The sequence below is a fragment of the Periophthalmus magnuspinnatus genome, chromosome 9 (assembly GCF_009829125.3).
Source record: "Periophthalmus magnuspinnatus isolate fPerMag1 chromosome 9, fPerMag1.2.pri, whole genome shotgun sequence".
Classification (NCBI taxonomy): Eukaryota; Metazoa; Chordata; class Actinopteri; order Gobiiformes; family Gobiidae; genus Periophthalmus; species Periophthalmus magnuspinnatus.
The window spans coordinates 2,142,213-2,166,493 of NC_047134.1; the positions used below are offsets into that span (position 1 = coordinate 2,142,213).

Sequence of the window (24,281 nt, forward strand, 5' to 3'; positions counted from 1 at the left end):
CTCACAGCACAAAGGCTAATGCAGAGGCTAACACACAGGCTAACACACAGGCTAACACACAGGCTAACACAGGCTAACACACAGGCTAACACACAGGCTAATACATTTTAATTTGTAAGTACAGAGCAGGGGGCGGGGATAGGGGGTAGGTGAAAACAGACTCTACTGAGCACTCAAGCCTCAGTTGCAGGACAAACTCAAACATGAATCGCTCTAAATAAAAGCTCAAATGTTTTCCCCCTGCTGGATAAAAGAGGTATTACACAGACACAGGTTTCAGGTCACTGGGGGGCAGTGAGGAGCAGAGAGGGGCTGTGGGAGGGCATCTGAACACAACCCCAGTTTGGGCTAATTGTTTGTCTTGACTCCGCCCACAGGAAGTGCACATGTCGTTTCCATGGAGACGGGCCAGCAGGAGGAGGAGTATGATGACATCGCCGCTGAGGTCACCACCGAGCACAGCTTCTGAGCCAATCACAGCTCTGCTTTCATCTTTAAATGAGTCTGACATTTTAATTAAAACTTAACAAATATGTGTATAAAATATAGTTTTAAGATTCACTTTATTTGCGTGTTTCTACATATTTTAATAAAATGTGACTTAAAAGCTGCTCTTGAGTTCTGTCTATATCTAATTATAAAGCATTTTATTTTCTATTAATCAGGAAGTGCATTGTTAGCATGCTAACTCGCCTGTTCTTGACTAACTAATAAAAATCTCTCCTCTTTAAAGTCTGTGATATTTCTCTAAAAGGATGATTCACAAAACCAACGTTTTGAAATATGCATTTTTGATCCAAACTTCCGTTCATAAAGTCCCTGTAATGGCGTCCACAGTGTCACTGTTTTCTGTGTCTGTGTGTTTTATTGCTCCTGTCTGCAGTCCTCACGTTTACACTTTGTACTGTTTAAATAAACTCAACCTCTGCAGGATTTTCTCCACTGGTTTTCTTCAGAAACGGTTTAAACGACCAGCAGAGGGCAGCAGAGAGCAGCTCAGGGCTCAAATAAACACAGATGCCCTCCCGTAGGCCCCCAGGGGTATTTTACTTTTATGGAGTAGGAGTATTAAAAAGTTCTGGTCCTGGTTTCGGTCCTGGTCTCAGTTTTGGTCGTGATCCTGATCCTAGTTTCGGTCCTGGTCTGGGTCTTTTGCAGATTCAGTCTCAGACCTGATCGTCAAAGTCCTGCTCATTCAACTGTTGAGGCTCCTCTACATCCATCCACTGAACTACTGATAAAAAAAATAAATAATAATAATAATAAATAAAAACAGTTTTAAGCTCTCTCTCTATACACGAAGGGTCCGCCCCCCGACTACTGCTGCTTTGCCTTGTCAATATCAATCACAATACCAATTAACAAGAAGGCAATGCACAAGATTTTACTATGGAGGGAGTAGTGGTTAAGCTTAATTTTAGTTTAAATTTAGCACTAGGAAGTCACCAAACCAGTTACAATACCCAGGTTGTACACAGCAAATATGAACACAGCAAAAAAACAAAATCACAAACATGCACAGCAAATGTAGTAAAACATGCAACAAGGCACAGGACCGGTCCAATTAACTTTAGTCGCTTTTTTTAAATTTTTATTTTTTTTGACGCTACTTACATTCCATAGATGAGCATTTCATGATATTCTGACGAGACACTATGATAGACTATAAATGGAACCTGGGTCTCTGCTTTTATTGATAATCCTGCCAACAACGCCAAGCTTGTGGCAATCGAGGGGTTAATCATTTGAGCTAGTACTAATAAATATAAGCGATGCAACAACACCACCCCAAATCTAGTCTGGGGACTACACCCTGAGTATAAGGCACACAGGTAAGAATCAAGATGAAAGAGCCAAGTTCCATTTCATTTACATCATGTTTATTTTACATATTAAAAGGAAACAGTGGTTTAATTTCATTAACAATGACGACAATATATATATAAAATCCAGTTTCACCATACACTCTTTCAATTCATTAAAAGTTTACCGAGCCCAAACCCACCGCCTGTCAGACCATGTACAGGGCGAAATACGGCTCAGGTGTCTAAGCTCCGCCCACAGACCTCAGGTGTGTCCAAGCTCCACCCACAGAGCTCAGGTGCACCAGCCCGAGCTCAGCCCAGGACAGCGCCACTAAAGGCGATCTCACAGTGGGCCAACTTAAACTAAGTTGAGAAAGACAAAACAAAAGGCAAAGCAAAACAAAAAGCAGACAAGGCGAAAGCAAAGCAAGAAGACAAAAAGGCAAAACAAAAAGGCAAAGCAAAAAGGCAAAGCAGCAGAGGCGGCGTGCCCTGTGCTGACCACTGATGACACCTTAAACGAATGGGGAGTTAGCATTAGTGCTACAGCTCAATGTAACTGAACCAAACTAAGGAGGGACACATATCGCTGGTTGAGTAGGTGAGCACACAATCCCAGGTTGATGGCTGGAGTCCGCTTTACGCAGCTCACTTTCTGGAGTTTACAATGAGATGCAAGATGTCTCGTGTCCTCCTTGAGATAATGCCAGCTCCACAAACTAATAGTTAGAGGATGCATGCTTGGAGTTTAAATTACACTTGGGATGTGTTTACCTTTGTTGATGAAAACACACCACTGTGTGTAATGGACCTGGTACAGCGAGTACAGCCGAGCAGCGGGACAAGGGACAGATGCGTAAGAATTTGGGGATTTTCTGAATGAAGAGGTTCCACGGGGCATTACCCGTCACTGCAGATGAAGCACACAGCGACGTGCACTTGGCCCAAGGTGCAACGTTACGGCCAAGCAGAGGAACTACATGAAACATGGACTTTAGTTTGAACAATTTTGTGAATGGACAGGAGTAGTGGGTATTAATTACCTGTCACCACAACGAGGGCGCACATGAACACACTACGAAGTTCAGCGTGTGGTGAAAGTGAAGCGATGTCGAGCTGCAGTCAGACGACGGCACTAAAAGAAGCGATGATTTAGGAATTTGGATATTTTCATGAATGAAGAGTAAGTGATTAGGACTTTACCTGAGCATGGAGGACAGAGCTGCCTACACAGGGACCCAGAAATGCTTGTGGGCAAAAGGGGGAGCAATGAGAAAGGGAGCGCTTAAATAGTTCACCAGAACGCACTGTGAGAAACCAGGTAAGCACCTGCAGCACGGGCCTCAACAGCAGCACGGGCCTCAAAAGCTGTCTTACCACTTATATACACACACATGCATACAGTGGTACAGTTGAGCCACAGTCAGCCACCAATTGTGCAAGTTAAACTACAAACAAAACTGTAGACCTGCACCAGGCTGGGAAGACTGAATCTGCAAGAGGTAAGCCACTTGGTGTGAATAAATCAACTGTGGGAGCAATTATTAGAAAATGAAAGACATACAAGACCACTGATAATCTCCCTCAATCTGAGGCTCCATCTAAGATCTCACCCAGTGGGGTCAAAATGACCACAAGAACGGAGAGCAAATCCCAGAACCACAGGTGGAACCTAGTGAATGACCTGCAGAGAGCTGGGACCAAAGTAACAAAGGCTACCATCAGTAACATACTACACCGCCAGGGACTCAAATCCTGCAGTGCCAGACGTGTCCTCTTCTTAAGTCAGGACATGTCCAGGCCCGTCTGAAGTTAGAGGCATTTGGATGATCCAGAAGAGGATTGGGAGAATCTCCTATGGTCAGATGAAACCAAAATACAACTTTTTGGTAAAAACTCAACTTGTCGTGTTTGGAGGAGAAAGAATGCTGAGTTGCATCCAAAGAACACCATACCTACTGTAAAGCATAGGGGTGGAAACATCATGCTTTGGGGTTGTTTTTCTGCAAAGGGATGAGGACGAGTGATCTGTGTAAAGAAAAAATGAATGGGGCCATGTATCGTGATATTTTGAGTAAAAGCCTCCTTCCATCAGCAAGGGCCTTGAAGAAGAAATGTGGCTGGGTCTTTCAGCATTTCAGTAATCCCAACCACACTACCCGGGCAACAAAGGAGTGGCTTCGTAAGAAGCATTTTAAGGTCCTGGAGTGGCCTAGACCAGGCTCCAGATCTCAACCTCATAGAAAATCTTTGGAGGGAGTTAAAAGTCCGTGTTGCCCAGCGACAGCCCCAAAACAATACTGCTTTAGAGATGATCTGCAGGAAGAATGGGCCAATTGACCAAATACTTATTTTCTACCATAATTTGCAAAGAAATTCCCCCGTGGTGTCCTTTGCGTGGTGCTCCAGAAGGAAGGGGTCTGGGGCCCTTTGCTAAGGGCTGTCCGGTCCTTATGAGACCAGAGCAGGAGCCTCAGTCCCAGTATTCTGTTTATATAATTTAACACATTTATATCATTTAACACATTTATATCATTTAACACACCTGACATTTTGCAGTAGATCACTGTTTTAACGATCAAACACAAAACAGCAGAAGACCCGTGCATCTTTGTAAAATAGAGTCACGATACTAAAATTTCAAACTCAATTTTGATATTAAGGAATGCCATCCATCCATCCATCCATCTTCTTCCGCTTTATCCGGGGCCGGGTCGCGGGGGCAGCAGTCTAAGCAGGGACTCCCAGACTTCCCTCACCCCGGACACGTCCTCCAGCTCCTCCGGTGGGACCCCAAGGCGTTCCCAGGCCAGCCGAGAGACATAGTCCCTCCAGCGTGTCCTGGGTCTTCCCCGGGGCCTCCTCCCGGTGGGACATGCCCAGAACACCTCCCTAGGGAGGCGTCCAGGAGGCATCCTAAGCAGATGCCCGAGCCACCTCAGCTGGTTCCTCTCAACGTGTAGGAGGAGCGGCTCTACTCCGAGCTCCTCCCGTGTGACCGCGCTCCTCACCCTATCCCTAAGGGTGCGCCCGGCCACTCAGCGGAGGAAGCCCATTTCAGCCGCTTGTATCCGCGACCTTGTCCTTTCGGTCATGACCCAGAGCTCATGACCATAGGTGAGGGTAGGAACGTAGATTGACCGGTAAATCGAGAGCTTCGCCTTCCGGCTCAGCTCCTTCTTTACCACAACGGACCGATACAGCGACCGCATCACTGCAGACGCTGCACCGATCCGCCTGTCAATCTCCCGCTCCATCCTTCCCTCACTCGTGAACAAGACCCCGAGATACTTGAACTCCTCCACTTGGGGCAGAGACTCACCACCCACCCGGAGAGAGCAAACCACCTTTTTCCGGTCGAGAACCATGGCCTCGGATTTGGAGGAGCTGATTCTCATCCCAGCCGCTTCACACTCGGCTGCAAACCGCCCCAGTGCCTGCTGCAGGTCCTGGCTCGAAGAAGCCATCAGGACAACATCATCTGCAAACAGCAGAGATGAAATCCTGTGGTTCCCAAACCAGGCCCCCTCCGGCCCCTGGCTGCGCCTAGAAATTCTGTCCATAAATATAATGAACAGAACCGGTGACAAAGGGCAGCCCTGGCGGAGTCCAACATGCACCGGGAACAGGTCTGACTTACTGCCGGCAATGCGAACACAGCTCCTGCTCCGGTCATACAGGGACCGGACAGCCCTTAGCAAAGAGCCCCGGACCCCATACTCCCAGAGCACCCCCCAAAGGACACCACGAGGGACACGGTCGAATGCCTTCTCCAGATCCACAAAACACATGTGGACTGGTTGGGCATACTCCCATGAGCCCTCGAGGACCCGATGGAGAGTATAGAGCTGGTCCAGTGTTCCACGACCAGGACGAAAACCACACTGCTCCTCCTGAATCCGAGGTTCGACTATCGGTCGGATTCTCCTCTCCAGTACCCTGGAATAGACCTTACCGGGAAGGCTGAGGAGTGTGATTCCCCTGTAATTGGAACACACCCTTCGGTCCCCCTTCTTATACAGAGGGACCACCACCCCGGTCTGCCATTCCACAGGCACTGTCCCCGACCGCAACGCGATGTTGCAGAGACGTGTCAGCCAAGACAGTCCCACAACATCCAGAGACTTGAGGTACTCAGGACGGATCTCGTCCACCCCCGGAGCCTTGCCACCGAGGAGCTTGCCAACCACCTCAGTGACTTCAGCCAGGGTGATGGACGAGTCCGCCTCTGGGTCCCCACTTTCTGCTTCCTCCTCGGAAGACGTGACAGTGGGATTGAGGAGATCCTCAAAGTATTCCTTCCACCGCCCGACAACATCCCCAGTCGAAGTCAGCAGCTCTCCACCCGCACTGTAAACAGTGTTGGTGAAGCACTGCTTTCCCCTCCTGAGGCGTCGGACGGTTTGCCAGAATCTCTTTGAGGCCGTCCGATAGTCCTCCTCCATGGCCTCCCCGAACTCCTCCCAACCCCGAGTTTTTGCCTCTGTGACTGCCCGAGCCGCGGCACGCTTGGCCCGCCGGTACTCATCAGCTGCCTCAGGAGTCCCACGAGCCAACAAGGCTCGATAGGACTCCTTCTTCAGCTTGACGGCAAGGAATGGACTTAGTTATTTAGACGATAGACTGTGATTTTCCACAATAAATGTTGTACTTAGAGTTCTAGTTCCATGTGTCTTATATCTGTGTAATCCCTCAGTGTGCAGTAGGTTCAAAGTGGTCCATGGTGTGTACTGCTCTGTGTCTTATACTTGTGAAACAGACACATCAGTACAAACAGATTCAGGTTCATTTCTGTCCTGTGAATGTGTTCCTTAGTATTGATACCTGCTCAAAATAGTTTTAGTATGGATTAGTATTTGATTTTCCTTTAAAGTATTGTTAAAGTGTGTGTTTTTGGCTGTACAGATTGTGTGTCAAAGGCATATTTACTCTCAGCTCTTCATTGTATGTTGCACAGAAATGTCTGGAGGACGTGCACAGCAGAGTGAAGCGCGTCTGTGCGAAGGCCGTGGAGGAAGATGACGCTGCTGTTCTCCAGCTACGAGACACTTTGAAGAACTTTAGAGCCAAAGCCACCTGCCTGTAGAGCGCCCCCTACAGACTGACAAGGATAAGGTGAATTGTGTGAGCAGTTCATACCGCACAGAAGTGAAATCCCCCTCTTTAAGGCGATGAAGTGTTGTTTTATAAAGTTTTACCAAGACCTAGTTTGGTCCTGTTCCAGTCCAGGTTTAGTTTTGGTTTAGTCCCAGAGCTGAAATAGTGTGAACGCAGCTTTTTATTTGTATTCTGTTAGAAATGTATAATAAAAATTGTTGATTGTAAATAATACGTTGCTGTTTTTCTTTGGACCACTAGAGGGCAGCACAGCCCTTTGTCAGTAGTAGGTCTCATGTGGCTCAAGAGGAATCAGATTCATATATTTAATTTCAAGATTTCTTTTTGTATTTTTATTTTTTGGAGTTTGGTGCAAATATTTAAAGGGGCAATATGTTAGTTTTTAGATGGAAGGTTAGAAACTGTGTGATCTTCATGGAGACGAGCAGGAAACCAAGTAATTTGCAATAAAACCATCTGTAGTTGAATAAATTACACCACTGTGGAACATTCTAGGCAAATCTGTTTCCTGATCTATGTTTTAATGTTTCCTCGTCACACACAGACCTGGAGTTGTGTTTTGTTTCATTCACATGTTTAACACACAAACCTGCAGATTTAGGCTGAGTTCTTCCCTCAAACTGAACACACACTGTTCCACCTTGTGATGTCATCGTGTGGTGATACAGGAAGTGCTCCACTGTGTTTTTAAAGTCCTTCACTAAAATGATTTTGATAATTTCCTGTAATTCCCCTGTAATTGTGTTCCAATTACAGGGGAATCACACTCCTCAGCCTTCCAGGTAAGGTCTATTCCAGGGTACTGGAGAGGAGAATCCGACCGATAGTCGAACCTCGGATTCAGGAGGAGCAGTGTGGTTTTCGTCCTGGTCGTGGAACACTGGACCAGCTCTATACTCTCCATCGGGTCCTCGAGGGCTCATGGGAGTATGCCCAACCAGTCCACATGTGTTTTGTGGATCTGGAGAAGGCATTTGACCGTGTCCCTCGTGGTGTCCTTTGGGGGGTGCTCTGGGAGTATGGGGTCCGGGGCTCTTTGCTAAGGGCTGTCCGGTCCCTGTATGACCGGAGCAGGAGCTGTGTTCGCATTGCCGGCAGTAAGTCAGACCTGTTCCCAGTGCATGTTGGACTCCGCCAGGGCTGCCCTTTGTCACCGGTTCTGTTCATTATATTTATGGACAGTATTTCTAGGCGCAGCCAGGGGCCGGAGGGGGCCTGGTTTGGGAACCACAGGATTTCATCTCTGCTGTTTGCAGATGATGTTGTCCTGATGGCTTCTTCAAGCCAGGACCTGCAGCAGGCACTGGGGCGGTTTGCAGCCGAGTGTGAAGCGGCTGGGATGAGAATCAGCTCCTCCAAATCCGAGGCCATGGTTCTCGACCGGAAAAAGGTGGTTTGCTCTCTCCGGGTGGGTGGTAAGTCTCTGCCTCAAGTGGAGGAGTTCAAGTATCTCGGGGTCTTGTTCACGAGTGAGGGAAGGATGGAGCGTGAGATTGACAGGCGGATCGGTGCAGCATCTGCAGTGATGCGGTCGCTGTATCGGTCCGTTGTGGTAAAGAAGGAGCTGAGCCGGAAGGCGAAGCTCTCGATTTACCGGTCAATCTACGTTCCTACCCTCACCTATGGTCATGAGCTTTGGGTAATGACCGAAAGGACAAGATCGCGGATACAAGCGGCTGAAATGGGCTTCCTCCGCAGAGTGGCCGGGCGCACCCTTAGGGATAGGGTGAGGAGCTCGGTCACACGGGAGGAGCTCGGAGTAGAGCCGCTGCTCCTACACGTTGAGAGGAACCAGCTGAGGTGGCTCGGGCATCTGCTCAGGATGCCTCCTGGACGCCTCCCTAGGGAGGTGTTCTGGGCATGTCCCACCGGGAGGAGGCCCCGGGGAAGACCCAGGACACGCTGGAGGGACTATGTCTCTCGGCTGGCCTGGGAACGCCTTGGGGTCCCACCGGAGGAGCTGGAGGACGTGTCCGGAGTGAGGGAAGTCTGGGAGTCCCTGCTTAGACTGCTGCCCCCGCGACCCGGCCCCGGATAAGCGGAAGAAAATGGATGGATGGATGGATAATTTCCTGTCTCTACTAACCAAAAGGTAAAAGGAGGAGTTAACTTGAAAACTCCCACTTGATGACATCACAAGGTGGAACAGAGCGTTTTGAGCTTTGTAGATGTTCCAGACTAATAATAAAGTGCGACACAAACATGTGTGAATGAAACAAAACACAAGTCCAGGTCTGTTTTTGAGGAGGGAACATTAGAACATGGATTAAACCTCACAAGAGTCAGTTGTGTGTAATACAGGTCCTTTAATGAATGAGTTTTTATTTTTGTGTCTCTTCTCAAAGCCGTTGCCTCTTTGTTTACGACTGACTGGACGACTCCAGGTACATGGTCCTGCTTCTTGAATGCTCATGTTATATTTGTACTGTATCCATGTCACTGTATTGTAGGATGTTGCAGTTTTTGAATGTGCCATGTTGTATAGATTCTGAATGATTTAGTCGTGTTTTTCTTCAGACTTTGGGGTGTAGTGATGACGTAGTTGACAGGATACACGAGCTGCTGTCTCTTTGTGTGGAACTGAGGCATGTATGAAGTGAAAGGTCCAGATTAAATCAAGTGGAAACACTGACTGTTGTTTGTGGGTCTGATAATATTGGTATTTGTAATGTCCAGGGATCTGTTCATTTCTTTATCTGAAACTAGGGAAGGGCAATGTGTGAAAAAAATGTATTAAATTCTTCTGGTTTGATTAATCTGCAAACTCCAAATGAATATCAGGCCGATGAAGAGCGAGCGCGACATGTTCAGGTTTTACCCGATGATTTTAAACGTGTTTCAGTTGGTTCTGTTCTGGGGCAGAGAGGTTTTTCTCCTGGCCGTGTCGGGTTTTAAGGTCTGATACTTGTCTGGATGTTTAGACCTGGTTCAGTGGCTCCGCTGAACTGAGGCGGGTGGTACTGCTACAAGTTGGTCATTTTATCCATCAGTCGATGATATTTTTGACATTTCCTCCAGTGTTTCCCATCAGATTTTTGGATCATGGTCAGAAGTTGTAAAATGTGCTGCTCTTCTCAGAACTCTAAGTTTACTTTTGTCCTTTGATAGACGAGGTCCCAGACGGTAGCGCGGTATTTGAGGGGGCTACGTACAGGTGAGTTTACACAAAAACACTATTTGGACATTTTATTAAAAAGTAATTACTGTGGTCATTTTATTGCATAGTAACTTTGAAACCAGCATGAGCAAAAGTACAAAATGAATCAATTCTATAAAAATATATCTACAAATGATCGAGGATTAAACGGTGATATTTTTGTGAAATGTCCTGAATAACTCGTAAACTACATTCTCAGTAAAACATTGATTCTCACAAAGTGCAGCTTAAATGATTCTACAGTTTAAACCTGTTTATAGTGAGTACCACAGGTGTATCACAAGAGAGTACCACAGGTGTATCACAGGTGTTCCACAGGTGCTCCACAGGTGCTCCACAGGTGCTCTGCTCCTCACAGTCACAGGGTCCTACATTCAGCTGCTCTCAGTGCAGTGGCAGTGACAGTTTTATGTGAGGAAAACTCTGCCGAAGTGAAACCACCAGAGAGACGTTCAATAATGAGATGAAATGACTTGATTTGAGAAGCTTTGAAAAATACATTGTATGCACTTTTAAAATATCATAAAATATAAATAAATGTTTCACAGTGTGACTTTAGCGTATCTACCTAGCATTTAATTTTTTGGGTGAGTTTACTGCTCAAAAATACAAATAAAAACATGACATGTTAATGGTCAAGCCTCTCCATAGATCTGAGCTGTAGTGGCCTGGTGGCGTCACCTTATTGGAGATACATATATCCACCCGTAAAGTTACATAGTGCTACTTTAAAATGAGGGAAACAAAACAATTTACTGTCTTTTTTGGACGAAAAATGACGTCCCACACTGAGTTTAAAGTGCATTTGACAGGTGTTCATGTTTTTAAATTCTGACTTGGTTTGATGAATAGCACATGTGCTAAATATTTATCATAGTTTTACATCAGTTTTTTTTAAGTTTTAGGAGAGAGTTGAGAAGTAGAAAAATACAGGAAGTAGTGCTGAGGTGCTATGTCTTTAACAGGGAAAATTGCAGAGTGGGTTCAGTGTGTAGTGACAGTAGTCGTCTGTCATATGCGCTTTAACCCTTATGTACTGTAGAGGGGGCACTTTTATTTTGCATTGGTACGTTTTTTACATAACGAGTGAAAGCTTCTCAAATTAAGATCAAATATTCTTATTGCATGTAAACTTGTAGATTTTTGCTATGATCGCATTTCAAGATTTTGTTGACTTCTACCTCGTCCAATAAAAGTCTCATTAAAACCGAGCCACCAGCCTGATGTCCACCGCCCCCGATGCCCCCGAGCTCTGGGCCTGGGGCGAGCCATGGCACAGCTGGAGGTGGTGCAGACCTGAGTTGAAACTGGCACAGATCAGATTGACCGGGTCACTGGGCGCTAGGGACACCAGAGGGCCCGCTCCGTCCAGAGAGAGGGTCCCCAGACAGGCTGAGAGCACAACAACACACAGGGTTATTTAGTCAAAACACCACACGGTACAAGCTGTTATTCATTCACTCCTCAGACACAGCCCCTGCGACCAACCAACGCTCTGACCACACCACGTTCACAATGGGCAGTGTGGGTGAAGGGTCATTACAGCTGTTTTCTTCCAGTTTTATCTCATGTGTTTAATGTGCTGCAGCTGCTGTGAATTTGGGTAAAGCACTTTGGTCCAGTGTGTTAGATTTAAATAAAAGTTGCATTGTCTCTCCACAGATATGATCCGTAACATGGCCTGGGGGAGTCAGATAGATAAACTTAAGCTCATTCCAGGTAAAAACAATAGCATCTCCATGGAGACAAGCAGGCGCCCTCTGACACAAAGGTACATTGTGCACTTTTGGAAACACAAACACATTTTCTGAACCATAGCAAATATGAGTTCCCACAGTGAGCCCAGCCCTTTTAGAGCGGTTATTTACCTGCAGTGTTCTGGTCCCAGATCTTGACGGAGCTGTCGTGAGAGGACGTTGCCACCAGAGGGCTCCCCCCGGTGTTGGAAGGAAGGAACACGCAGCAGGCGGTGGTTTGGAGGTGGCCCCTGTACTCCACCACTTTACAGCCGGGCTGACGCAGGTCCCACAGCTGCAGAGGACACATCCAACAACCAACACTTAACTAATACTAATACAGCAAATACTACATCTGATACAAACAGCACTGAGGTTAAAGCTGCTGTTGTACTTTGTGTATGCTTGTCCTAAATTAAAACAGACATATTTAAAGCTGCAGACATTCAGTAAAATGAGTCCTCGGTCTAATCTCTGTAGTTTTAGTCGGTATAACGAGTCCTCGGTCTAATCTATGTAGTTTTAGTCGGTATAACGAGTCCTCGGTCTAATCTCTGTAGTTTTAGTCGGTATAACGAGTCCTCGGTCTAATCTCTATAGTTTTAGTCAGTAAAATGAGTCCTCGGTCTAATCTATGTAGTTTTAGTCGGTATAACGAGTCCTCGGTCTAATCTCTGTAGTTTTAGTCAGTAAAACGAGTCCTCGGTCTAATCTCTGTAGTTTTAGTCGGTATAACGAGTCCTCGGTCTAATCTCTGTAGTTTTAGTCGGTATAACGAGTCCTCGGTCTAATCTCTGTAGTTTTAGTCGGTATAACGAGTCCTCGGTCTAATCTCTGTAGTTTTAGTCGGTATAACGAGTCCTCGGTCTAATCTCTGTAGTTTTAGTCGGTATAACGAGTCCTCGGTCTAATCTCTGTAGTTTTAGTCGGTATAACGAGTCCTCGGTCTAATCTCTGTAGTATTAGTCGGTATAACGAGTCCTCGGTCTAATCTCTGTAGTTTTATTCAGTATAATGAGTCCTCGGTCTAATCTCTAAAGTTTTATTCAGTATAACGAGTCCTCGGTCTAATCTCTGTAGTTTTAGTCGGTATAACGAGTCCTCGGTCTAATCTCTGTAGTTTTAGTCAGTATAACGAGTCCTCGGTCTCACCGTGGCTTCACAGCCCTGTCCTCCGAAGCCGTTGCTGCTGGACACCAGGTAGTGTCCGTTAACAGACACGTCACAGTGAGTCTGGATGTACTGTTTGGCTGGAAACGTGTGGGTCACTTGCCACGCCCGGCTGTCCCAGATCCTGCACCATAAACAAAACAACAAACAACAGTAAAGTGAAAAAAACACAATAAACACTGGAGCCATTACTGCTGCAGCGCGACAACTAAAGGCAAAATCTGAAAGTGCATGTCTCTATGTGTCCAGGACTAAACCAGGACTAAACCAGGACTAAACTAGGATTAAACCAGGATTAAACCAGGAATAAACTAGGACTAAAATACGACTAAGCCAGGACTAAACCAGGAATAAAATATGACTAAACAAGGACTAAACCAGGACTAAACCAGGACTAAACCAGGACTAAACCAGGACTAAAATACGACTAAACCAGGACTAAAGTACAGCTAAAGTACGACTAAACAAGGACTAAACCTGGACCAAATTAGGACTAAACCAGTATTGAACCAGGACTAAATCAGGACCAAACTAGGACAAAATTAGGATTAAACCATGTCTAAACCAGGACTAAAGCAGCACTAACCCAACACTAAACCAGCATTAAATTAGGAACCAGGACTGTACCAGATTCATACACAGATGTTTTTGTGTATCTCCATCTCACTAAAAGGTTATAAGTTTTGGGATATTTACTGTATAATTTAAATATACAAGAATAACAGCATCTCACCACTTCAGATGTCTTAAATGTGTGTAAATACTTTCTGTAGAATCGGACTGGATGCAGGAGGAGGCCCTCAGCCTCATTAATATGATTTTCTTTGAACAGATAATCCATTGTGTTATAATTAGCCGAGTGTGAACTGAGCAGATCTGAGGTCAGGTCACAACCATCTGAGACCTGAACTGAACTCATGCTTCAGTGGCACTAAAGTTCACTTTCAGACACATCACAACATTCTTTTCCTACATTAAAGGGGACATATTAGGCTAAATGGACTTTTATGAGGTTTTAAACATAACTCATCACTCCTCCTTCAGACAGATAAAAGGCAGTGTCCAGCAGTAATCTGACCGACAGATCTTAAGTTTTCTTTCTCTATGGATCAGACCTGGACGACTGAGGGATTACAGACATCTCACTCAAAGTTGTATTCATGCACGTGAGTAATGCTATATTGTCCTACATTCACTTCAGTGCTCAGAAAAATCTAATTTTCACCTACGCCCTATCCCCGCCCACTGCTCTGTGCTTCCTCGTGATTGTCATATATGTAGGTTTCTAAAAATCCATGTCGACATTTTTTAACAGTAAAAAAACGAGTGAATGAAAATTTGAAATATCATTATGAAGAACAGGAAGTCAAAGGGCCTGTTTCTACTGAATAATAAGCTGTTTTAATAAGATGGACTCAAAATATCAATACGAGACGATCGATATGAGACGCTGTAAAGGTCCGATATTACACAAAACTGACTGTCCTGAGCTTTAAGTCATTTTATAATGCTGTTACCTCCTCAAAAACAGACCTGGAGTTGTGTTTTGTTTCATTCACACACGTTTGAGTAACCCTGCATTATTATTCTGCCTATGCCTCCAAAGCTCAAAACGCTCTGTTCCACTTTGTAATGTCATCAAGTGGTAGTTTTCAAGTTAACAGCTCCTTTTATATTTAGTTCAGTAGAGATTGGCAAGTCCAGGCCTGAAATCATCCAGATGATTCTAGTGAAGGTGTGTAGAGTTTAAAAACACAGTGGAGCACTTCCTGTATCACCACATGATGACATCACAAGGTGGAACAGAGTTTTTTGAGGTGTTTTCTGTTTGACAGAAGAGCTCAACCTAAATCTGCAGGTTTGTGTGTTAAACATGTGTGAATGAAACAAAAAAACACAACTCCAGGTTTGTTTGTGACGAGGAAACAACATTAGAACAGATCAGAGAGTACAGTGGTCCCTCGTTTATCTCGGGGGTCACGTTTTAAAAATAATCATAGGCGAAATCCGCAAAGTCGTCAGGTTTATTTTTACAATTATTCTCTATGTTTTTGTCTGTAAAACCCCTCACCACACACTTTATACACTTTTCTCACATTTCTCTCTCGTTTAAACTCTCTCAAAGTTCAAACCTTCGTAGGCGTCTTTGTCGGTGCAGAACGTTTCATCGACATTGTCTGTTTTGTCGGTGAGAAAACTCACTGTGCAAACATACAGCACTTCAGATCCAACATTTATGTAAATTTGACCCTAATAAATTGTTCTCAGTCTCTTGAGGCTGTGGTTTGTCGGTTACTGTTAAGATTTAATACAATGTATTTTCTTGCTTCTTCTTTGCTTAAATAAACCAAACACGGCAGGACAGTTACAGCTCGTCTTTTATTCACTGTAGTTACATTTTTATCGGTGCGCTCCTTAATATCATTATGAAGAAAGTAAATAATGTATCCAACATAATATAATAAATACAATTAATTATTAATAAAATAAATAGAAAGTAATAAACAAAATACTAGTGTCCAAATAAATGTCAATATATAAAATATACATCAAATAAATCAAAGCTTACAGAAATTTTGTCTGAAAGCATTCTGTACTGTATAGGAGACCCTTAGCCAATCAGGACGCAGAACAAAATAAATGGTCTGCGAAACAGCGAGACCGTGAAAGGTGAACCGAGATAAAGCGGGGGACCACTGTAGAGTAATATGGGCCCTTTAAATAATGGTCCTTCTTTATAAACTGTGGAATTATCTGCTAATACTGCATTACAGCTGAATGTGCAGAGCCAAAAAAGGGACTCAGTCATATGTACGCATGAAATTTCAACGTTTTTTGCTCCTCTGCGTAGTCAAAATATAACTTTAGTGCACTAAGGCCCATTTTTAAGGATATGTTTGTATCGGGGGCCAACCGTAGCTCAGTTGGTAGTTGGTCCACTGACCTACATGTTGGAGGTGCGACTCCAGCTCTCACAGATCCTGTCGTTGTGTCCTTGGGCAAGACACTTACCCCACCTCACCCCCAGTGTCTAACTACACTGGTGTATGAATACATGTAATGTAAAAGGCTTTGAGTGACTTGAAAGTGGATAAAAAAATTGGTCTAAGTATCGTATCGTGAGAAATACACGGTCCCACTTCACAATGAACAAAACGCATAATAATGATCTATTTTGGTTTTAAACACTTGAGGAAAAAAAGCATATTATTATGAGTCAAGTTGGAGCTGCTGAATTTTTATTTTTAATTGGAATAAAAATGTAACTTTTACCTGATGGTCTTGTCCTCAGAGGTCTGTGCTATTGTGGAGCTGCCGGGCACCCAGCACACGTGAGTCACCTAAGACACATTTACATTATTTGTACATCCCGTCTCCGTCAGACTGTGTGAAACGTGAGGGCTCGGTCTGACCAGGTTCCTGGAGATGTTGTGGCGCTGTTCACATTTGGCAGATTCGATGTCCCATAAACACATCCAGTTGTCACGGGAACCGCTGCACAGTTTCCTCCCGTCTGAGGAAAAACGTGGAACAAACAGACAAATCTGTGAAAGGATCAACAGGGATGGAACGATAATGGCAAGGATCGCTTAAACAAGTGCTTAAACTGTGTGTATAAGTAACGCATTGTTTTGTTTTGCAGTGGAATGCTAAAAAAAAAGGTCATGGGGATTAGATCTTGAACGTCTTGTACTTGTGGAATTGTGTTTCACTCCAAAACCGAAATGACCACTTCACTGGAGTTTCATGAGTTGCAGACAAACAGTTCCTTCTTGATTTGATGGGAGGAGCCGTTGAGGACCTTTCCCCATTCAAAAGATTTCATATTTTGACTTGAATTACTTAATTGCTATGACCACGGAGGACGACGACTGCCATAGCTTGAAACCCACATGCAAAAGCTGAAGTAAAACATGTAGTAACTTACCGGGGCTGATGGCGATGCCGTTGACCACCAGCTCGTGTCCACAGAACTCCTGGATGGGCTCATATCCCTGGTTCAGGTCCCACATAAAAACTGCCTTATCCCGAGAAGCGCTGAAGATCCACGTGGTGCCGGGGTAACACACCACCTGAAGCGCACAGGGTTAGCATTAGCGTACAGCGGGATGGTAAGCGCCGTCTCACTGCACAGCGGGGAACATCGACGGCATCACATCAGTTTAAGTCGGGTTTGGAAGTGGTTTTAAGTGTGAGGGGGAGAAGTAACAGTCACAGGATAAATGTACTTTTCTTAAGTTGTTAGGCCTGGCGTTACCTTGGTGACCTCCCGAGTGTGGCCGTGGAGGGACTGGCACATGCGGCCCTGGGTCCAGTCGTACACCACCACAGCCTGGGCACGGTGAAGCATACAGGAAGACAGCATTTTTTTACTTTACGTATAATGCATCTTCAAAGTAGCAGATCAAAACCAGAAAAAAAGCCAGAAAATGGTCTAAAACTTGAGTAAACAGGTAAACAGACTGTAAACAAACAAAAGAAGCAGAAAGGAATCACAACCGGTGAGCTAATATTGTACGCTTAAACAAGGGCTACCATTAGCCAGCAGTTTCACAGTTAGTCACTGTCACATTTTTGTGTAAAATCAAACTTCTTAACAGGACCATGAATGCTCAGACTGATCACAGGCTCCTGAAACTGTGCTGTTTAAATCCATTTCTTGAGTTTTCAGACAATCATAAAACTTTTTTGATAGCGTTTGCTAATGTGTGCATTGTGTCACCATGGAAACTGCTGAATATTCTGCCATAGAAATACATGCGGTGTAATGCATCCTCAAAGTAGCAGGTCAAAACCAGAAAAAAAAAAATCCAGAAAACGATCTAAAACTTGAGTAAACAGAGCGTAAACAAGCAAAAGAAGCAGACAGGAAAATAAGATTTACAAAAGTTCCAGCAAAGCAATGAATCCTGCACAGTACTACTTATAAACCATGAACAAAAACGCCATCTTTTACACTTTTGAACATTATCTATAGAGCAAAAACAATCACATTCGCCTCAGGTAGGAAATTTCACATACATTTCTCCCATAATTCCCAAAATTCTAATTTAAGAGGGACAATGGCTAACCTACTATATTGTAACGAATGTACATAACATGGGTGTTTTTAGTCAAAGAAAGAACACATTTAAAACTTGAAATTTGCCAAAATGCTCTAATAACTCAGCAGTTTATAAACATGTTTTTACCATTATGATTATTCATGTTTTGATTTGTTGTATTGTGATTTTAATGTCTTTCTTATTCTGTAAAGCACTTTGAAATACTTTGTGTATGAATTGTGCTGTGCAAATAAACTTGCTTTGCTTATTACTTACCACAAAGCTGCCACACAGCTGAACAGTCCCGAGCCAGCTTTCAAACTTAACTATTGTTTTAGATCTACGAGAAATTGGGCAGAAAGTGGGCAGTAACTGAGCTCCTCCACAACAACAACCAAAGTCCCGCCTCAGCACAGATGTTTCTGTTTGAGTGTTCTCCTGGTTCATTTGAGTGTGTATGAGGCGTCCACAGAGCAGACACACTCACACTGACCTGGTCACTTCCCCCGGACACACAGGCCTCTGGACTCAGGCTCACCACAGCGTTGATGGAGCCCTGGTGAGCAGGTTCATACTGCTGCACCTGACTGTCCAAGGCACTGTCGTCCTTCTGCCCCTCGGACGACCTGCACGCAGCACAACACAACTGTACAGAAGGCACGCAAGTACGGAAACATTCATACATCTTTAACTCTTTAGAGGTTATAACATTTGACAAGAGGAAAACATGAACTGATAAAAGAATAGTATTGTTCAACCATGTTTTTAGTTACAGCACACAGTTTAGATGAAAAAATTCTGAGGCACACACTCCACTAAAACATTCTGAAATCACACTATACAATAGCAGTGTTTTTCATTATTACAGGAGAAAAACAAACTGGACTATATTAGCATTATCATAAACTGTTAAGAGACTAGGCAGTAAGTGACATTCATGCTCCGCTATCATTTAAAGAAAAATTATTTGTGCCATCCATAGACTGTGTATATAAATGGTCATAGCTAACACGTAAAACCTTATGGGAAACACTGAATACATTGGGTAAATTGCTCTGGACATTCAAGATTTATAAATAATCTAATAAATGCGTGTGCAAAACCGTTAACATTTTTTTTTTCAAAGCACACCTAGCAAATCAAGGAACAAATACAATTAAAGCCGCAAGCGGCATCGAACGGCCCTCGCGGGCTGTGCTTCGCACTCGGCCGACCCGGCACTCCCTGTGGGTGGCGCTGACGTGCCACTTGTCCCTTTTTTTATTGCGGCTTTGGGCTGCACTTTACACCAAACAAGTCAAAACATATTGGAAGTGCTGATGTACAAAATTGCAAAAACATGGGTTTTCCAGGCATCGCCATGGCAACACTGTGCAAAATACAAACTTGTCCCCCTGGACTTTTTTTGACAGGGACGACCTGACGAATCACTGTGCCAAATTTTATGTTCGTCGTTGATGGTAATAAGCCGTTATAAGACTTTGAAATGCATGAAAATTTGGAAATTTTCCCATTAGGATAACATGGGTGCTTTCGCGCATCACCATGGCAACCCAGTGAAACAAATTGCATGGGTCCCATTGACTTTTTTCATCAGGATGACATGAAGAGTCATGGTGCCAAATTTCACATTATTCCATGAAACTAATATTTTTCCTATGAATGGGAAAAAAATATAACCTGACATGCTAGCAAGAACAAGTATGGATGTCCCATGCCTACGGCATGGGTTGCTAGGATACAGGAGTCTGTGCAGGGGGCGGTCTGTGCAGTCTGCAACGATGAGTGCATGGGCGAAGCCCTGTATGGGCTCGGCCCTAATAAATAAACAAAAATAATAATAATTTGAGCAAAAACAATATATCCGATAACATTACAATGACATATTATACGTTTTTTGAAAGCTCTCGACATTCCCCATGTCACCGTGGGGTCAATTGGGTCATGACGTCGGGGTCCGCCATTGACCTCCCCATTGACTTCCATTCATTTTAGCAGTAACAAAGATGGCCCATGCCTGTGGCATGGGGGCTTGGATAGGGCTCGATGCCAGGAGTGTGTTTGGGAACATGAGCGCTTCGCGCTGCGTGCGTCAACATTGAGTCAATGGGCTTCGCCCATTGACTCAATGTTGCAAGAACATGCTAGCAAGAACAAATATGCATGTCCCATGCCTACGGCATGGGTTGCTAGGATAGTGGAGTCTGTGCAGGGGGCGACGGGGGGCGACTCCTACTATTGACTCCTGTTAATGCATGTCAGGGATATAGGATACAGGAGTCTGTGCAAGGTGTGGTGCTGCCACGAAGTTGCACGCGAACCGTGCAACTTCGTGAAGACAGTCTGCAATGATGAGTGCATGGGCGAAGCAATAGGCCCATGCGGAAGCAATAGGCCCTACGCCCTGTATGGGCTCAGGCCTAAAAATCCCATGCATTTCAGAGCATTATTGTTTAGGTCAACACTACAGGGTTACCATTTTAGACACAATAACAGCCCACGGAGATGGAATATTTTGGTGTTTATGGACAATACTGGAGGACTAAAAGTTCTGCAGAATGCATTAATGGTTCAACATGTAACCAGTAAATGGGATTTTTATTCAGTTGTGATAAATCTTGTAGCGGTCTTGCGAGTTATGCATCTATTGTGGATCAGGTGATGTAATCCCTCATTCGTCCAGGTGAGGTCCATGGTGGAAAAGGTGCATCATTTTTTTTACCCCGAGTTCTGCCAAGACTCAGATAGCATGTCTGACCCAAAGCTGTAAACTTAGCTAAATTACCTGTTCCTGAACCTAACATGAACCCTAATCCAAACCTTAACCTGATTGTGAAAAAATGTACTGTCAAAAAAAAAAAAAAAAACATTTGCTAGCATCACCGCCAGTGCAAAGTGGTGGTTGTATGGTAAAATGTCTTCTTTAGGGGAAAAAATTAGGCAGTAAAGGCAGTTATCTGGACATTTTTTAAATCAATTCTTTCTCTGAGTTAGCTCTGTGCTGTAATGTCTGAAATGTTACTTTAAATTATTCCAAAAACACTGTGCAGAATTGATCCTTTGCAGCTGATGTCATCAACATGAGGCTGTGCTGCTTCACCACAAGAGGCTCTGAGGCTGTTAGACTTTAATCTCACCTTTGTTTGAACACAATCTGACCATAAAGAACTGACTTAGCTGGAATCACAACCGGTGAGCTAATTTTGTACGCTTAAACAAGTCCCAAGCTAGCTAGCATTAGCCAGCAGTTTTACAGTTAGTCACTGTCACATTTTTGTGTAAAATCAAACTTCTTAACAGGACCATGAACGCTCAGACTGATCACAGGCTCCTGAAACTGTGCTGTTTAAATCCATTTTGTATTTTTTTTCTTTAGTTTTCAGACAATCTTAAAACTTTTTTGATAGTGTTTTCTAATGTGTGCATTGTGTCACTATGGAAACTCCTTAACATTCTGGCATACAAATACATGCAGTATTAAAAGATGAAGGTGGTGTGTAGGTGGGAGTGTTGGTGGGTGTCCGATGGCGCAGATTGGCAGCCTCAATTCCATCAGTCTGCCCCAGGGCAGCTGTGGCTACAATAGTAGCTTATCACCGGCGAATGTGGAGCAAATGAATCCTGACTACAGCGCGACACTTTGAGGGCTTTGTCCAGCCTAAGTGTCATGGACTAGTCCTGGACAAATGAGGGATTACTTCAACTAATCACCGCGGCACAATCAGTAACACAACATGTTAATGTCGATCATAAACACATTTTCATTCACCTCAGTGAATGTGACGGTTTACAGTTTATCACACTATGAAATACTGAAACATAAAACTTCACTTGACCACACTTGGTGTTTGGTGCAAAACACAGAAAGTCCTAATTATCCCAGGGGCCCTCGAGGTGGAACAAACATGTTTACCAGCCCACATCATCTGAACAAAAGGTTCACGCTCTAGAATTTGGTGTCATGATTTGAGAGGAAAGGGACCTATGTGACCAACACTCACTGTTTATGAAAGAACTCTCCAAACTCATGATCCACAAATGTCCAACTTTCTCATTATTTCTTTGGAATTGCCTCCACAAACTTGTCACATTAATTTTAAGGCTTGAACTCCTTTCAGCTGACGACAATCACGTTTTTAAGCTTAAATAATGTCAGCATTTTACCTGTAGAGATCAGATCTCTTGCGAAACTTGCTCTGTAGTTTCCCCATGTCCTCTTAGGAACCTGTAGAGAGATTCAGTGATCATGTTTAACAATAGAGCTCAAGATCAAACATCACAAACTGTACATTTGTGGCCAGACATGCAAAGCATATACGGAGACAGATAAATTCGCAAAAGCAATGTCAAAAAGTAGGGATGGTCAGATATGGATTTTTTTGAGCCGATATGTTTTTCTTGTTGTTGTGGCTGATAACCGATGTTTTGCCAGTACTATATAAACTATACACTAGACTATAAAATCTATAGTCCACACCAAATTTATGTTATTTTATAGTGACATTTACAAAATAATATATTGCTAAACAAAATTTATTGATCTGCGATATAAATTCATATTTTCAATAATTTACTCAAAAGTCAAATCTGATGCACTGAGGACAAACTGGAACAAACGGAGACTGGAGCAGTGCAGAAGAAATATTGGTGCCAAATATTGGCAAAATGCTCAATATCTGGCCAATACCGATATTGCTGATAATCGATCCTTTTAAAAAACTCAACAAAAGCACAGTGGAATAACCCGATGAGCTGCTGGGTCACTAGTGTTAAATACTTGAGTTAGAATACTTTGGAACAAATGCTGAGTTTAGACATTAACATTTTAAAATCTCCAGTGGTTTAACATCAGGATAAAAATTCTCTGAGATTACACAACACAATCCAAAGCTCTGCTGTAACTGTACTGAAGTGCACTAACACAACGCACATTTACACTTCCAGTCAAAAGTTTGGACAGACCTGTTTTTTCTTTACATTTAGCAATTTCTGCATTTGATAAACACACAGGAGACTTCACACATGTGATGCAACACATATGGAATTGTATAACAGAGAAAATGAAATAATTAAATAGCTCAGACAAATGTTTTATATTTATGTTTTATACTCAAATGCTCAGAGTGTCCTCCCTTTACTTTATCTACAGAGCTGCAAACCTTCCTCCATCCTTCTCTCAATGAGCTTCACGATGAAAGCTCCTAACATGGTTTTCACTTCACAGTTGAATCAGGGTCAAGAAATGACAACACAAACCAGGGTTCAACACAAAGAGTGGATATTTGAGTTGATTTTTTTTTTTTGCTTGCTACATTTACTTGTGTCACTCTTCACTTTTATGGCTTCAGTGAGAATCTACAATACAAATAATCATATAATGAAGAACCATAAATGAAAATGCACTCCGCTGGCGCTTATTTTCAGTCAAGTTCAAGTTCTTGTTTATGTGGCCAACACAGAACCACGTATTCTCCAATTTTTACAGCGTGCCTTGGATTATTTAGTCAGACTGTAATCTCCCAAACAGAGAGTAAAAAGTGACATTTTGTGACATTCATGTTTCGTGTGAGGCTTGATTCGCATCCACAACATTTACAGGTGCATATGTGCACATTCTGCCACACTGGGAGCATATTGTCTGATTGTCATTAAGCAAAACAAACAAACAAAATAAATTAAAATCTTTATATGGGGCTGCAATGACGAATAAACTAATCTTTCCTAATTGTTGATTTAAAAAAAGTAGTGAACAGTAAAAAGACTACTGATTACTGAAAAGATTGTCGACTACTAAAATACTCACTGTAGTTGAAGCTTTACCACTAAAACTAATATTAAAATGATGTATTCAAATGTGTAATGTGTTCAGAAGACTGGAGAGATGAGCATGAGTGCAGGTAATTATCATGTTATTATGTTATTTACCTGAATTACACATGTAAAACTATGTAAACATGTTGATTATAACTTATTACAAAACAAAAGGATCCGTATTTGCGTTTATTCCTCTCTGACTGGCTTTAACAGAGAGGTTATCCTTGGTTTTCTTGGCTACTCCTCCAACCCCAGGCACAGGCAGGATGGAGAGGCTCAATCCTATTAGAGACACATCATTACCACAGGGATTTAGACTGAGACACCTGCTGAGCCACTACACCGCGTTACGCAACAAAGACAACACAAGTTTGGTAAAATAACGCTCTTAAACAGTGCGAGAGTGCAGAAAAGTTCACTTCACAAACATCACAAA

The 24,281-nt window shown here is 43.5% G+C and overlaps 2 protein-coding genes across 2 annotated transcripts in view; one reads left to right on the plus strand and one right to left on the minus strand.

Annotated features, from left to right (window-relative positions):
• Positions 1 to 24,281, plus strand: part of LOC117375930 (guanine nucleotide-binding protein G(q) subunit alpha) — a 249,744-nt gene that overhangs the window by 185,012 nt on the left and 40,451 nt on the right. The window lies entirely within an intron of this gene.
• Positions 10,116 to 22,273, minus strand: LOC117376459 (WD repeat-containing protein 31). The gene is made up of 9 exons (XM_033972954.2): positions 22,196 to 22,273; positions 18,525 to 18,657; positions 17,245 to 17,319; positions 16,915 to 17,059; positions 16,400 to 16,500; positions 16,260 to 16,327; positions 12,969 to 13,110; positions 11,949 to 12,111; positions 10,116 to 11,472 (listed from the first exon to the last, which is right to left on the minus strand). Exons 1-9 carry the CDS (start codon positions 22,240 to 22,242, stop codon positions 11,282 to 11,284), a joined length of 1,065 nt encoding a protein of 354 aa, XP_033828845.1. The 5' UTR covers positions 22,243 to 22,273; the 3' UTR covers positions 10,116 to 11,281.